This window comes from Culex pipiens, chromosome 2 (genome assembly GCF_016801865.2).
Source record: "Culex pipiens pallens isolate TS chromosome 2, TS_CPP_V2, whole genome shotgun sequence".
Lineage (NCBI taxonomy): Eukaryota > Metazoa > Arthropoda > Insecta > Diptera > Culicidae > Culex > Culex pipiens.
The window spans coordinates 199,741,237-199,757,212 of record NC_068938.1 but is presented as its reverse complement, the minus strand read 5'-3'; the positions used below and the strand labels follow the sequence as shown (position 1 = coordinate 199,757,212).

Below are 15,976 nucleotides of genomic sequence, written 5' to 3'. Positions count from 1 at the left end.
GATCATGTATGCCAAGCTCATGCAATGCCAAACAGTCGAGGAACAGAGTATGGCGGTCCTCGAGTTCACCTATCAAATCGTTTATGGATAATTACACCCCAACCCGCATCCTCATCTGGAACTCCTGCTCTATTGGCAGGAAAACATTGGAACTAAGCGACTTTCTTCGATCAAACAACATTGAAGTCGCTGCCATTTCGGAAACACACCTTAAGCCGGGGGATAAAGTCTGGGTGCCAGACTACGTTCCGGTTACACTCGAGAGAACGCGTTGCAAAAAGGGCGGCGTCGCTGTCCTGGTGCATCACCTGGTCCATTTCCGGGTCCTACCCAGTCTACAGACCAAGTTCATTGAGGCGGTCGGCGTTGAGGTCGACACCTCGTCGGGCCCTGTCGCAGTCGTGGCTGTTTACTGCCCCAAGCAATGTCGGATCGTTGACGGATCGCTGGCCGACTACAAGAACGACCTACTTAAGCTGACGCGTCGCTTTCCACGATTCATCATCGCCGGCGACCTCAACGCCCGGCACTCGCTCTGGGGCAATCCAAGCAACAACAAGAACGGGAACGTACTTGCGGAGGATCTTCAAGCTGGCCATTACGTCGTACTGCATCCGGAGAGCCCGACGTTCTTCTCTCGCGCTGGCGTCGGTTCAACTCTGGACATCGCCCTGACGAACTTGTCGGAATTCTGCACACCACTCCAAGCTCTCACCGAACTCTCCTCGGATCATCTCCCGGTGATCTTCAACCTGGAGGCCAGGGTCAACGAGAGGCAGCGTCTGAGGAGGCACAACTACCATCGCGCCAACTGGATTCGATTCAAGCAGTTTGTCGACGACCGGGTGGAGGAGAACCCGGTGCTAGACTCGAAGGAAGCCATCGACCGTGCCCTGCTAGTTCTCGAGGACTCCTTGAACGAGGCCAAGGACCTGTTCATCCCTACGGCCGAGGTTTCAAGTAAGTTTGTGAACATTGACCCTGAAACCAAGAGAATCATGTCCCTCAGAAACGCGGTTAGGAGGCAGTACCAAAGAACTGGGAACCCAGGTAGGAAGGCTCTTTTCAAGAAGTTGAATAAGATCGTCTCGGTCAGGGTAGAAAAGTTCAGGAACCGGCAGTTTTCAAAACACCTCAAGTCCATCCCACCCTACTCTAAGCCCTTCTGGCGCCTAACTAAGATCCTGAAAACAAAACCCAAACCAATCCCTCCCCTGAAATCCGATGACCTTGCCGTCACGCCCGTTGAAAAAGCCAACCTTATCGCGGGTCACTTCCTGACCTCGCATAACCTGGGACGTGACATCGTAAGCCCAATGGAGGGTCCCGTGCTTGAGAGCATCCACCAACTTGCCCACACGCCGTGGGTGCTGCCGGACGACCAAAAGATCACGCTGGAGGAACTCTCCGGCTGGCTGAAGGGACTGAAGAACATGAAGGCACCGGGCTTCGATGGGATCTTCAACATCGTACTGAAACACCTGGGGGAAAAAGCGCGAACCCTTCTTGTGGCCATCTTCAACCGCTGCCTGGAGCTGGGATACTTCCCGACTGCCTGGAAGCGGGCCAAAGTAGTCCCAATACTCAAGCCCGGCAAGGATCCGTCCAGCCCGACCAGCTATCGGCCCATCAGCTTGTTGTCTTCCCTAAGCAAGCTGTTTGAGAAGCTGATCTACCGCCGCCTCCTTGCCCACGTCGAGGAAAACAACATCCTGCTGGACGAGCAGTTCGGCTTCCGCCGGGGCCATTCGACAGTCCACCAGCTGCAGAGAGTCACCAAAATGATCCAACGCGCCAAGTCCGTTTCGAAAACCACCGTAATGGCGCTGATGGACATAGAGAAGGCGTTCGACAACGTGTGGCACGACGGTCTGGTACACAAGCTGATGCAGTTCAACGTTCCCACCTACCTGGTGCAGGTGATCTCCGACTACCTGGATAGGAGAACCGCCCAAGTCAACATCGGAAGCTCTGTATCAGACCCGTACGATTGCCCAGCTGGAGTTCCTCAAGGCAGCATTCTGGGCCCGCTGCTCTACAACCTGGACACTTCCGACATTCCACCTCTGCCCGGCGGCGGCACGCTTTCCCTTTTCGCCGATGATTCGGCCATCAGCTATGAGGGGCGGAACATCCGACATCTCGTCTCCAAACTCCAGAATGGCCTGGATGTCTACACGCGGTATCTCTCCGACTGGAAGATTTGCGTGAACGCGGCGAAAACGCAAGCAATCGTGTTTCCCCACCGCAACACGGATCGGCTCAAACCAACTACAAAGCTGAAGGTGATTGGAACGGAGGTGGACTGGACGCAGGTCGTTCGGTATCTCGGACTGCTGATCGACTCCAAGCTGCTGTTTCGGTACCACCTCGACGACAGGATCATCAAGGGCATCGCGATGCTCAAGAAGCTGTACCCGATCATTAACCGTCGGTCGAAAGCATCGCTGAAGAACAAGCTGGCAGTCTACAAGATGGTGGTGGCTCCGATGCTGCTGTACGGTTCCCCGGTCTGGCAGGGGTGTGCCATGACCCACCGGAAGAAGCTGCAGGTGATCCAGAACAAGTTCCTGCGACTGATTCTGAACCAGCCCTGGAGAACAAGGTCCTCTGACCTCCATCGGCTCGCTAGCATCGAACCTGTCGACGCGAGGCTGGCTTCACTGGCCGAGAAGCATCGGAACAGGGCGTTGGTGTCGGAGCACGGGTCAATCCGTGGATTGTACCCCTGAGTGAGTGTGATTGAGTGTTTGAGAGTGTGTTAGTTTTAAGGCAGCGTGCTTTCTGATTAAGCTAGGTAGGATATTTTAATAATTCAAAAAATCAGCAGCCTGAAATGCGCGATGTAGACTTTAGAATTAGTTTAAAAATTGCAGTTCACTTGAACACCATAATAATTAAGCCTGAAAAGCAGTTGTGCTGAATCTCTTACCCTGTAAACCCCTGGATTATAAACCGACGAAATAAAACATAATTTGATTTAATGCAAAAAAAAAAAAAGTAAGAGCAATGTCGTACCACCCCTTTGCTCCAGATTTTAACCCAAGTGTAGTTGTTTCGTAATTAAAGCCGAGTAAAATTCAGGTTGAAGAAACAACTCTTTCGTGATTGATTTGGTGGCCCTGAAAAGGGCCGTTTAATTTCAATGTTGTTGAGCGAGACTTCCGCTTATCCTCCGAAACCGTACAGCGTGCGTCCCTGGCGCTTCAGGGCGTACACGACGTCCATGGCCGTGACGGTCTTCCGCTTGGCGTGCTCGGTGTAGGTAACCGCATCACGGATCACGTTCTCCAGGAACACCTTCAGCACACCGCGAGTTTCCTCGTAGATCAGACCGGAGATGCGCTTCACACCGCCACGACGGGCCAGGCGACGGATGGCCGGCTTGGTGATGCCCTGGATGTTGTCGCGAAGAACCTTGCGATGCCGCTTGGCGCCTCCTTTTCCGAGTCCTTTGCCTCCCTTGCCGCGTCCAGTCATCTTCGTTGAGCTCTTTGCTAGTTGGACCGATGTGTCACGTTCGACAGTTGACGATTGAATGTAAAAAATCTATTTTTTTGCAATGTTGTTGTTTACGATATCACTCTAACCACACTCAACTTTTCAATGCGAAGTATTCCACATGGAAAACGCGTTCAAGGCTAGCCGAAATAGGTACTTGAATGTTGCGTCCGTGTTAGGGAAAACGGGTGTTGCATTTTGTGATGGTAATTGTAGAATTTCGGAGAAAGTGGTGAAATAAATTACTGCTTTAATTGGAATTTAGTGGGATTACATGAGTAGGATTTGTTCGGAAATTGTCTTAATAAATAAATACAAAATAAATTAATTGTAATAAATGTTCCTAACTTGACTGATGCAAATGAGACGAGAACAAAGGCAAAAATAAGTTAACAAATTTATGGAATATTATTTTTGCTACTGCAGTCGGTTTACACTTATAATCCGTTATCTACCTGTTGTTTTGCAAACATAATGCTTTGCAGGTTCATGCATTTTAACTTTTAAATAGTAGGTAGTTAGATAAAACCTTGATCATTACCCCAGCAATTGATAGATACTAGAGCTTTTCTGAGGATGGATAAGCATTAAGATAGCTGAAATTATTTCGCCTATATTAAGTTTATTCCAGCTTTTGGACATTCAAAGTGGTCAAGAAGGTAAATGTGTGCTTTGTGAGGTTGTGTTGTACTGTTAGTATCTGTTTTTTTTTATTTGATAACCTAATTAAAAGAATTTGATAACCTAGGTAGCCAACGCTCGGATGAGCGGTTGCGCTCAGGAACAGCCTATCCAGCGAGTCCTCGATTCGCTGCTCGACGGTCTTGCAGTTCGCGATGCGGTGCAGGTCTCTGGTTCTGGTGTCATAGGGGACGTCCAGTATCATCCTTAGAAGCCGGTTCTGGACCACCTGTACATTTGCCCCACACTGCCATAGCGTAGTTCACGACCGGGGCTATCACTGACTTCAGGAGAGCTAGCTTGTTTCGTTGGGAGAGACGCGACCTCCTTGCGATCAGCGGATACAGCGCCTTCAGCATCTGCCTTTCAGCGAGTCTGTTAGGTTCGGTAGCTTGCAGTCAAACATCACCCCAAGGTAGATGACCTCTTGCAGCCACGGAACAATACAGCCGTTGACACCCACGTAGCAGTCGGGTGGCGGATAGTAGCTGGCGACAGTCGGTGTCTTCGACTTATTAACCTTGATTTTCCAGCTGGCCAGGTACGCGACGTAGGTGGACACACCCTGCTGGAGCCGGAACCGGTAGTGGGCTGGTGTCCTACCGTTGGCAATGATCGTGCTATCGTCGGCATATAGCGCTAGCTTACAGTCCGCTGGAAGCCTGCCATTTTCTTATATATAGTTTTGCGCGCTACCTCCCCTCTTTTTCCCCTGACAGATTTGCTCTGCTTTGGAAATGGTCGGCTGCTCGCCTCGTCGAGAAGTTATAAAAGAGCGTTTTCAAAATTTTGAGCCCATTCCCTGTTCAACTTTCGTCGAGTTCACATCGCAGCAGTAGCAGCAGCAGCAGAAGTCATGGCCCGTACCAAGCAAACCGCTCGCAAGTCCACCGGAGGAAAAGCTCCGCGGAAGCAGTTGGCCACTAAGGCGGCCCGCAAGAGTGCCCCGGCCACCGGAGGAGTGAAGAAGCCTCATCGTTACCGTCCCGGAACGGTCGCCCTGCGTGAGATCCGTCGCTACCAGAAGTCCACCGAGTTGCTGATCCGCAAGTTGCCCTTCCAGCGGCTGGTGCGTGAAATCGCCCAGGACTTCAAGACGGATCTGCGCTTCCAGAGTTCGGCCGTGATGGCGCTGCAGGAGGCAAGCGAGGCCTACTTGGTTGGACTGTTCGAGGACACGAACCTGTGCGCGATCCACGCCAAGCGTGTTACGATCATGCCCAAGGACATCCAACTGGCTCGGCGCATCCGTGGAGAGCGTGCATAAGGAAATTGCTCCCAATCCTGACCCCAATTAAACGGCCCTTTTCAGGGCCACTAATTTCATTACGAAAGAGTTGTTGTCTTGCAAATCTAATTTACGTCACTGATCACGACTACGATCTTACCTCCTCAATCTTCATCTTCAATTGTAGAGTAAATTTACATAACCTATGATTTATCTAAAATTTTAATGATTTTTCTCCTCAATGTTGAACGAATTTTCCTATTCCTAAAATGCGTTTCAATATCGCCAGCTAACTGGTCGATTGTTAAAATGCTGCAATTTGTGTGACCCGGATGACGATAATCAATTTAGTAATTTAGTCATTCATTCGGAAAGGAAAGCTAATTTCAATAACCAAATTCCGCTATTTTATTGGGAGCAAATCCACTACAATGTGAAAGCAAATTCTTTAAGGATGCAACTATTTAAGCCTATATTCGTGTAAAAATCAACCAAATTCTCATCGCACAGAATTGTAGTGGATTTGCTCCCGTCTGAATCTGATCAAACCCCCTAGATTTTCCTACAAAAGCTGAAAGAAATGTTCGTAATTAGGTTGGAATTTTTCGAGAGTAACTCTTTCGTGATTGGTTTGGTAGTCCTGAAAAGGACTGTTGTTTTGTTTGGATGGTGCTACCTAGCAACGCTCGAACTCGTTTACTTCTTCTTGGCGGCAGCAGCCTTCTTGGCCGGCGCGGTCTTCTTCGGCTTCGGGGTCTTAGGCTTCTTGGCCGCGGTCTTCGATGGCTTGGTAGCCTTCTGCTTCTTCGGAGACGCAGCAGCCTTTGCCTTCTTCACGGTACCAGCCTTCTTGGCGGTTTTGGCAGCGGCGGCCTTGGCCTTCTTCTCGCCGGCGGGTTTCTTCGCGGCGGCAGCAGCCTTCTTCGCTGGCTTCTTGGCCGCAGCGGTCTTCTTGGCGGCGGCTGGTTTCTTAGCGACAGCCTTCTTCGGGGCCGCTTCTTTCACGGCCAGCTTGAACGAACCCGTAGCACCGGTTCCCTTGCGCTGGGTGAACGTACCCTTCTCCACGCCCTTGACCAGCGCCTTCCGGATGAAGATCGACAGCTTGGCCGCGTCGCACTTGTAGGTGGTCGCGACGTACTTCTTGATGGCCTGCAGCGACGATCCGTTGCGTTCTTTCAGGGTTGTGATGGCGGCCAGAACCATCTCGGCGACCGGCGGATGGGCCGCGGGCTTGGCCGGCTTCTTCTCTCCCTTCGCCTTCGGGGCCTTGGCCTTCTTCGGCGTGGTGGTCTTGGCCGGGGACGCGGCAGCAGCTGGAGCGGCGGCAACTTCGGTTTCAGTCATCTTGGATGATGGTTGTTGATTTTCCTTCTACGATGTAGACACGAGCGAGCAACAGTTTGGAATGAGGTGAAGAGCGATTCGCTCGTAGGTACTTGAATGTCCCGTCCGTGTTTGGGAAACGCAGCTCGCTGGGTAGATGGCGGTTGGAGGAAAATGTTTCAAACTTGCTTCAAAAACTTTTTTCGAAAATCGATTATTTCGTGTTATTTTTAAGAAACTGTTGAAATTTTACTTTTGAAACACATTCCTTAATACTTTAACTAGCCATAGGTAACAGAAAACAAACAACAAATCGTCTAGAACGGTGACTTTTTAATGTGAATTAGGGCAAAATACGCTCGTTGCTTCAACACTTTGTTTGAAATATGTCATTTGATTAAAATACGTAGTTTTGTGAATGTTGAAAACATTAAAAGTTGGTAGTCTTAACATTTTCCTTCCCAAATATATCAAAATGTAAGGCCCTAATTTGATTTACTGAGAACAAATTGCACTTCAAAAATCCTATCTTCAGAGATGATTTTCGCGTTCGGAACGATTGTTAGATTTGGTATAACAATTTTTCTAATTAAATTGCTTGAAATTTTTAAATTGATTATTTTTTTCTGAGTGCGTAAGTAAACAAGGTTTTAAATAGCATTTCTTATACATATTTGTTTGTGCAATGTTTTAGGCAGATAATAATGCATTTTTCTAATAAATTAAAAGCATATCTTTTGAAGGGGAAGCCAATACGATACGAAACAGAAATTCGACCTTCTCAATTTCAGAAATTTAAGAAGCTTAAACAAAATTCAAAAGTATTTTGAACTGATAACAGATTTATTTATAACAATCTTAAAATTGTTTTAAAATTCCATGTTATTGGAACAAAACGTTGGCATGCATTGCAATAGATACGCACAAAGAGGATTGTCTTTGTTTGAATGCTTTCATACGCAGTGGCATCTGTGCAGCGTAGTCTATGTTATGTACTTTCTTTGAAATTAGGCGTCATCCATAAAGTATGTCACACTTCTGGGGGAGGAGTGGGGGGGAGTGATTTTACCGTGACGTACTTTATTGATGATGCCTAATTAGACTTCGTCCAGTTTAATATTCAAGTGTGTGACAGCCTGACAGGTCATTCGCTCATTCGTATTCATTTGTTTACAGGACCTTATCAACAACGTTACTTAATCTACCTAGAGGTGGTTGGTGCCTTCCTCACATTTAAAGGGTAATGCTATTCAAAATAGACAGAAAAGGGCGGACCTGCCAGTTTTCTCCAAATTCAAATCGTGCTCGTTGGATAGCTCTTTCCCAGCCACGAGGTTCTAGCAGAGTTCTTACAGAGCTGGTTATTCTGACAGCAATCTAATAGAAACGTTCCACCGTTCTAGCAGGATTCTGACCACTACCGTGCACAGGGTGGGGCAACTGCCTGAGAAATTTGTTCTTTATTTGGTCAGGGGGTGTCGATATATGACGTTATTTTCAAAACGTTCATATTATTGCCCCACCTTCCTCAAAGAGCTGGGCACGCTAGTGATTCTGACAGAACCAGCTCTGCTAGAATACTTTGTGACTGGGTTTAAATACCTATCGAATGACCGGTAGCATGATTATTGATAGATCCGGACTACGTTTTCATCAAAATATTCGGCTACTAAAAATTGTATAAATAACACTTCCCACTGAGAATTTTGGCTCCAGCCTCGAGTCGATCTGGCTCGAGATCGAATGAGACCGATTTAAATAGGTCCAGTCAGTGCTGAGATAATGCTAATTAAGCTAATAACCGCAAATCAAATTTATATAATTAAACACTGAAAGCGGGTAAATTTGAATTGGGTCCTAAAATGAAGCTTGAATTGCTGATATTATTGTTTACAGCGATAAAGCTTATTTTTCTGAGTACAATGACCCTTTGTACGACCACAAAAAGTTTAAAATGGATTTTTAAATCAATTTTGAAAAATTAACCTCGCGGTCCTTCTTGACAGAAAAGCTCCTACTTGACAGCTCGTTCCAAGGGGACCATAGTTGATCCATCGAAAAAATGTTGTCTTGTCAAAAAAAAATTGCATTAAAATGAAAAAAAGTGATCAGAAATGTTTTTTAAGCGTGTTTTTTACCGTTGTACATAAAAATTGACATAGGGCTTTAGTACCCAATTGGATTTCAATTCAATTGTGTTTGATCCTAGGTTTTATCCTTGACCTGGTGCACAGTTTATACTAACAGGTTATCGTAACCAATAAAACAACAAATTACAAATTATTAGAATTTAACAGTTCTGCTCCAGGATGTTTCATTTCAAGAGTTTTTTTTTATTAGGTCCTATAAACATATGGAAGTTGTTTATTGGTCCTTTTCAAATAAAACTCTGGATTTGCAATTGGGTACTAAAGCCCTATGTAAATTTTTATGTACAACGGTAAAAAACACCATTAAAAACCATTTCTGATCACTTTTTTTCATTTTAATGCAAAAATAAATTTTGACAAGACAACATTTTTTTTGATGGATCAACTATGGTTCCCTTGGAACGAGCTGTCAAGTAGGAGCTTTTCTGTCAAGAAGGACCGCGAGGTTAATTTTTCAAAATTGATTTAAAATCAATTTTAAACTCTTTGTGGTCGTACGAAGGGTCATTGTACTCAGAATAATAAGCTTTATTGCTGTAAACAATAATATCAGCAATCTAAGCTTCATTTTAGGACCCAATTCAGAGATTTGGAGAACCTTTCAACTGAGATCAACTCATAGGCCTTTGCAGGGAGGGTACATATTTCTACGTTTAGATTTTGCTAGCTGGGTGCTCTTTTAGGGAAAATAAATTTTGAGAAAAACCATAGATCTAGATTGGATTTCTTTTCAATCCTTCTCTTAGTTTCGTCGTGTTAGGTATATGAAACGAAAATGAACAGAAGTATAGGCGTCATCCATAAAGTCTGACACGCTAGGAGGGAAGGGGGGGGGGTCTGAGCAAGCGTTACATAAGCATAGGAAAAGCGTGACAAAGGGGAGGGGGGGGTAAATTCTGGCTGGTTTTAGTGAGACGTACTTTATGGATGAAACCATGATAATTCACACTGATCGCTAAATGACGCCATTTTGTTTCCAACTGACGCGCAATACTTCCAACATACAGGAAGCATTTGAAATTTACTCAATTATTTCGCAACTGAATGAAATATTTATGATGCATAACTCTTTTCGAATATAATCAGTGGTCCTGAAAAGGACCGTTTGTTTTGATTGATTGTGTTGATTAACTGCAATTAAGCACGCTCTCCACGGATGCGCCGAGCCAGCTGGATGTCCTTGGGCATAATGGTGACGCGCTTGGCGTGAATAGCGCACAGATTCGTGTCTTCAAAGAGTCCGACCAGGTACGCCTCGCTAGCTTCCTGCAGGGCAGCAACGGCGGCACTCTGGAAGCGCAGATCCGTCTTGAAGTCCTGGGCGATTTCACGCACCAGCCGCTGGAAGGGCAACTTGCGGATCAGCAACTCGGTGGACTTCTGGTAGCGACGGATTTCACGCAGGGCGACCGTTCCGGGACGATAACGATGCGGCTTCTTGACGCCACCGGTTGAGGGAGCACTCTTACGAGCGGCCTTGGTGGCCAACTGCTTCCGAGGGGCCTTTCCTCCGGTGGATTTACGGGCGGTCTGCTTGGTACGAGCCATTGCTGGTCTTTTAGGTTTAACTGGTAAGTTTACACGATGAACACGAACTTTAGAATGGTTTCTAAAAAATCAAGATCCGTTCTTTTATACTGAACGAGAGACTGGTGGTCCTTGTCTAACTATATGTGTTTCACTCTAATTCCCCTACCTATATGCTGGAAATGTTATTCCAGCTGCCTAAAGTTATAAAAGAAGGCACGAACTGCGCCCCTGAAGTTAGTTTCATTTCATCGTCAGCGTTTGAAGGAAGCACATCGAAGATGACTGGACGCGGCAAGGGAGGCAAAGGACTCGGAAAAGGAGGCGCCAAGCGGCATCGCAAGGTTCTTCGTGATAACATCCAGGGCATCACCAAGCCGGCCATTCGTCGTCTGGCCCGTCGTGGCGGTGTGAAGCGCATCTCCGGTCTGATCTACGAGGAAACTCGCGGTGTGCTGAAGGTGTTTCTGGAAAACGTGATCCGTGATGCGGTCACCTACACCGAGCACGCCAAGCGGAAGACCGTCACGGCCATGGATGTCGTGTACGCCCTGAAGCGCCAGGGACGCACGCTGTACGGTTTCGGAGGTTAAACGGATTCGATCAAGAAAGGTTATTCAGAAAAAGGCCCTTTTCAGGGCCACGAAATGGTTTCAAAAGAGTTTTGTTCAAAGGAAATTCAATTGCGTATCGATTTAGTGCCGCCATTTTTTTCATTTCAAATCTTCAGTCAACCATCATGCAGCAAGAAAAATATTTAGCAACCTTGGTGTACGGTAGAAAATAAATGGCTGCGTGCTAGTCCCAATAAAGTAATTCAAGGCTGTATTTCATAGGTACTCGCGATCTTGGTTTGCATTAGTGTGAGTTCACCACTCCGTGCCACGAAAACCATAACAATAAATAACAAACGAACAATAGAGTTATCTACGTGCGTATGTATTGCGTGTACGTACACGAAAAAGATTGAGGTTAAATTTTGTACCCGCCAGCAAAACGGGGTGCTAGTGTGCGTGAGCTCGGGCTTAGATAACTCTATGGACCGTGCCAGGAAAACAAACAGATAGCGATTTTTACAACCGCACTATTACACACTCAATCGCGAGTACCTTTGGTAGAAAGCCATGAGTATATATATGATACATATTTAGAACAAAAATGGAGTCAATAAGAAGATACCAAAAATAAACATTTAAAAAAATACCTACTCAGTTTTCATTATCACTATGAGAAATTAGTAAACTTTAGTAAATCTTCGTTTTGTTTAGTGAGTTATTTATTTATACACAAAAAAATATTACTGTAATGACAAAAGTTGCTTACTTTTGATTAAAGTATTGCTGGAAAGCAGGAAATAGCTATCAGGACGTTATGAAAATCATGATCATTTTAAATAAGGTAATTGCAAACATTTTCCCAAGTTCATGTCAATCTTTAAAATTCAAAACGTAGTTTAACATAATTTTCGAAGCAAAACTGTTGTTGGGTGTTCACAGCAATAAAGCTTATTTTTGTGAGTACTATGGTCCTTTGTACGACAATAGAGATCTCCACGGTTTCTCTCACGCACACTATGATTCTGTGTTAGTATTCGTATTCAAAGTATTGTTTTGGTTTTGTTCGATTGTGATTGGTTGAATTCCAAACAGCTGATTTTGTTTATACTATTTTTACACATACATAGGCAAATCGAGTAGATCAATCGCCTGCAAAAACCAGCTGTTTACCACGTGCTCGTGGTACCGTAAACTGGGGTGACTTTGATAGCCCGGGGTGACATTGATAGAAATATGATTTGGCCACTAATTTTGATACATCCAATGTAACAGTCTCATTTTTGCAAATATATTCGATAATAAGCTATCGCTTAATGCTTACATACTCAAAATTCTCAAAAATGTTTAGATAATAATTTGACGGGCATTTGAAAAACCTATCAAAGTCACCCCGGGCTATCAAAGTCACCCCAGTTTACGGTATAACAAAGGACACAGCTGATTTTAACAGACGAATCATTCTACTCGATTTGCCTATGTATGCGTGTCATTTTGTTACGAACTAACACACTCTCGCATGTGGATATCTCTATAAAAGGTTTAAGCTGGGAGCGTTCTTTTATTACGTAACGCAGATGGGGGGGGGGGGGTCGGAGGCAGTGGTTACGCTCCATACAAAATTTTTGAAATTTATATGAAAATTTTGTTTCGAGGGGGGAGGGGGTCTAAAAACTGTTTTGCGTTACGTAATAAAAGAACGCTCCCTATTATGGATTTTCATATCAATTTTGAAAATTAAACTTCGCGGCCCTTCTTGACAGAAAAAGGTCCTACTTGACAGCTCCTTCCAAAGGAAACAGAATTGATTCATCGTAAAATGATGTCTTGTCAATAATGTTTGATAAGAACTGATTTTCAACCGTGTTTTTTTACCGTTGTACATTAATATTTTCATAGGGCATTAGGACCCTATTGTTTATGATCGGAGAACAAATATCTTTCGGTGTCTCAAATTTCTTGTTTTTGGCGATTTACAGAGCACTCAATCTGTGTACTGCAGGGCCAGATCATGCATGTGTGAAACACTTCGATATGCTGGGGGGATTTTTCTCAGTGTAATATGTATCATGAGAATGTAACAGAATTCAATGTCGCGCAACAAAATGTGTAGAGTTTCAAATTTTGTGTTGCTAAACGCACCGTCGCATTTCTTTGTTGACATTTTGAATATCAGCCAACAATCAAATTTTGATCGGGCTGATGTAAGTTTGTAATTTGAAGAATTTATTTAAAAGTATAAAACAAACAAACATTTTAAACAATCAAGGATTTCAAGATGACCGTTCATTCACTCACCACAAGGCGCCTTGTTCTTCGACTTTATCGAGATCTCCAGCGATACGGTTCCCAGCTTCAACTGACCGACAAAGACTACTTCCGGCATCGCATCCGTACTGAATTCACGCACAATCGAGACCTTATCGACCCCAAGGAAATAGAATTCGCGTACAAGGTTTGTTGTGTCGTGGTATTAAATGGTAAATGGCAAGTTGCTTAAATTAGCTTTTTGATTTTTCCAGCGCGGGCGAACTCTGCTGGATCGAGCACGTGTAATTTAGTCGTAAAATGCTTTCGCTTAGAACCATCTCTTCTTCCGTCCGGCAGTCAATCTTCGCCATCACTCGCTTCAAAACAACCATCGATGTGTCGAAAGTTCCGGTACTGCGTGACGAGGACCTCGAGGAAGCATTCGTTCGTGGAAGCGGCCCCGGTGGCCAATCGGTTGCCAAGACCAACAACAAGGTCGTTTTGACTCACAAACCGACCGGAATAGTGATTCAGTGTCACTCCTCGCGATCGCTGTTTAAAAATCGCGAGGAAGCCCGCCGGTTGCTGATTTTAAAGCTGGACGAGCTGGAAAACGGAGACCAATCCGTCGAAGCGCAGCGCCAGAAAATTGAAGCAAAGAAACACTCGGAGACGACGCGCCGGAAGATGAAACGGCAGGAGCTGAAGCGATCGTGGAAGGATCGGGAGTTCGGAGGGCAAGATTGAGACGATTTGAAGATGTGTTTTAAAATTTAGTTGCTAAATAGAATGTTGAAAATTACCACGAACTAAAATTACCAAATTTGTTGATTTTCTCCTCCTGTTTCCGTTTTTTAACCTGCGTGGAGTCAGTCCCACCGGTGGACGGTTCCTTTGATTCTGCCGACGTCCGTTTGGTGATGTCCTTGTCTAAATATTTGCCCACACCTGATCGGAATACCTTGAGCGGTTGTGCCTTTGCCGTTTTCTTTTGCTTCTCCTCCGCCTCTCGCTGAACTCGCTCCAGCTCGTCAGTTCGTGCCTTCGCTAGTTGCTCGTCCGCTTCTTGGAATGGATCCACGAAAACTTGCACCCTCTGGATGAAAATATTTTCTATCGGCCTGTCGCGGTTGTCCACCTCGATATGTTCCATCTCGGTTAGGGCTTCCAGCCCGCCAACGAGTTTTCCAAAGATTGTGTGCTTTCCGTCCAGGTGCCGACAGGATCGATACGTAATAAAGCTGAAACATATCCGTTGTTATTAGAAGTCTGAGAAGTAAGAACTCATTGAAACTCACAATTGTGATCCGTTAGTATTCGGTCCGGAATTGGCCATCGAAAGTATTCCCCTGCCCGCGTGCGTCAGATTTGGCTTGATCTCGTCGGCAAATTTAGTTCCCCAGATGGACGCGCCACCGTTTCCCACACCGGTTGGGTCACCTCCCTGGATCATAAAGTTCCGAATAGAGCGATGAAAGATGCACCCATTGTAATAACCGGAAGCACAGTGCTTCAGGAAGTTTTCGCACGTCTTCGGCACCTGATCGCAGTACAGCTCAAAATTCAGCGCACCAAAGTTGGTCAACAAGCGCACGTAGCCCTTCTTCTTGACTCGCTCATACCGAATGACGTCCTCTTCGATGATCGCAGCCTCGTGATTCAGCACCGGAACCATCGAGGTGCTCGTGAAAGCGGCCGCGACTGCCCCCGTGGAATAGTGGGCCGCGTTGAATTTGTCCGCCACCTTGTGTTCGGAGGATTTTTCCTCCGGTGCTTTGTAGTCCTTCTCCAGCTGCGTAAGAATCTCCCGCGTCTCCATTGAAATCGTTTTCAGCCGTCCTTGCGGGTCCTTGCGTTCCGCCCGTTCCTCCTCCGTTTCCACGCGCAGCTTCTTTTTGATGTGGTGGAAATTGGAAATGTTAAACTTTTCCAAATTGCTCGGATCCTGAATGGTGATGATGTCCTTCCGCGTGAACGGAGTATCGTCCAGCAGATCCTTCCAATTTTTGGCCTTTGCATTCAGCTGTTCCGTTGCCTCGTACGAGAACACGTTTCCCGTCTTTCCGTTAACGACAATGTGGGAATTCTTCGTAAACGGCTTGAACAACGTCGGACAGTGGTACTGGCCCTCGTGGTTCTTGGTAAAGTTCAACTTTATCAGCGACTTCCCGTCAAGCGGGGCTCCGGTAACCGGGTTGACCTTAAAGTGCTTGATAAAGTCGATAATCGCGGCCAGTTCAAACACGTTTCCGTCCTTGTCGCAGTAGGGGTGCTCGAACGGAACCATCGTGAGGCAACAGTGGTCAAACGGAAGCCGCTTGAACTTGATTTGCTCATTTTCCACCGAATCCGGTTTGTGGCCACCGTAAAACTCGGACCACTCGGTGTACGTAAGGTACCTGCGGGAAAAAAGAGGGATTGTTATGAAGTTAGGAGATTAAATCGTTTGTACATACATTTTGTCCTTCTGATGTTGCTTTTTACCCATTTTGACGATGGATTTATATTTTGACGATAGATAAAAAACTGATTTAAGTTCAATTTGTTGCAATTTCTCGGAGGATTTTTGCTGCTTTATTTATCAACAAAGAAATTATTTGACGTTTCTCGCCGTCGTTCCAGAAACTCTACACAAACCCAAGGTTGCTAACCAAATTCCCACCCTAGCGAGACATGTGCAGGCGCAGCACGCAGCCAGATGATGTCTCATCAAAATGTCACCGATGCAACAAGTTGCAAACTCCGGCACTAATAACAGT

The 15,976-nt window shown here is 45.7% G+C and overlaps 6 protein-coding genes across 7 annotated transcripts; 3 read left to right on the top strand and 3 right to left on the bottom strand.

Annotated features, from left to right (window-relative positions):
- Positions 1-3,108: 3,108 nt before the first annotated feature.
- On the bottom strand, positions 3,109-10,541 carry LOC120425550 (histone H3.3A-like). Its single transcript, XM_039590113.2, has 3 exons — positions 10,106-10,541; positions 10,019-10,034; positions 3,109-3,480 (listed from the first exon to the last, which is right to left on the bottom strand). The coding sequence occupies exons 1-3, from the start codon at positions 10,432-10,434 to the stop codon at positions 3,169-3,171; spliced, it is 657 nt and encodes a 218-aa protein (XP_039446047.1). The 5' UTR covers positions 10,435-10,541; the 3' UTR covers positions 3,109-3,168.
- On the top strand, positions 3,819-11,616 carry LOC120425549 (histone H3). Of its 2 annotated transcripts, none has more exons than XM_052708480.1 (2): positions 3,819-4,597; positions 4,716-5,792. In XM_052708480.1, the coding sequence occupies exon 2, from the start codon at positions 5,039-5,041 to the stop codon at positions 5,447-5,449; it is 411 nt and encodes a 136-aa protein (XP_052564440.1). In that variant the 5' UTR covers positions 3,819-4,597; positions 4,716-5,038; the 3' UTR covers positions 5,450-5,792. The 2 variants fall into 2 exon arrangements, with proteins under 2 accessions (XP_052564440.1, XP_039446046.1); XM_039590112.2 differs by adding an exon at positions 10,695-11,616 and having other exon boundaries at positions 3,868-5,389.
- On the bottom strand, positions 5,949-6,839 carry LOC120425541 (histone H1-like). The gene has a single exon (XM_039590103.1). The coding sequence runs from the start codon at positions 6,755-6,757 to the stop codon at positions 6,107-6,109; it is 651 nt and encodes a 216-aa protein (XP_039446037.1). The 5' UTR covers positions 6,758-6,839; the 3' UTR covers positions 5,949-6,106.
- Positions 11,617-13,245: 1,629 nt separating the features above from the next.
- On the top strand, positions 13,246-13,551 carry LOC120425548 (MIEF1 upstream open reading frame protein). The gene is made up of 2 exons (XM_039590111.2): positions 13,246-13,422; positions 13,490-13,551. The coding sequence occupies exons 1-2, from the start codon at positions 13,246-13,248 to the stop codon at positions 13,526-13,528; spliced, it is 216 nt and encodes a 71-aa protein (XP_039446045.1). The 3' UTR covers positions 13,529-13,551.
- Positions 13,536-14,032, top strand: LOC120425544 (mitochondrial translation release factor in rescue). The gene has a single exon (XM_039590105.2). It carries the CDS (start codon positions 13,536-13,538, stop codon positions 13,962-13,964), a length of 429 nt encoding a protein of 142 aa, XP_039446039.1. The 3' UTR covers positions 13,965-14,032.
- On the bottom strand, positions 13,978-15,834 carry LOC120425540 (RING-type E3 ubiquitin-protein ligase PPIL2). The gene is made up of 3 exons (XM_039590101.2): positions 15,674-15,834; positions 14,516-15,616; positions 13,978-14,458 (listed from the first exon to the last, which is right to left on the bottom strand). Exons 1-3 carry the CDS (start codon positions 15,703-15,705, stop codon positions 14,017-14,019), a joined length of 1,575 nt encoding a protein of 524 aa, XP_039446035.1. The 5' UTR covers positions 15,706-15,834; the 3' UTR covers positions 13,978-14,016.
- Positions 15,835-15,976: the final 142 nt, after the last annotated feature.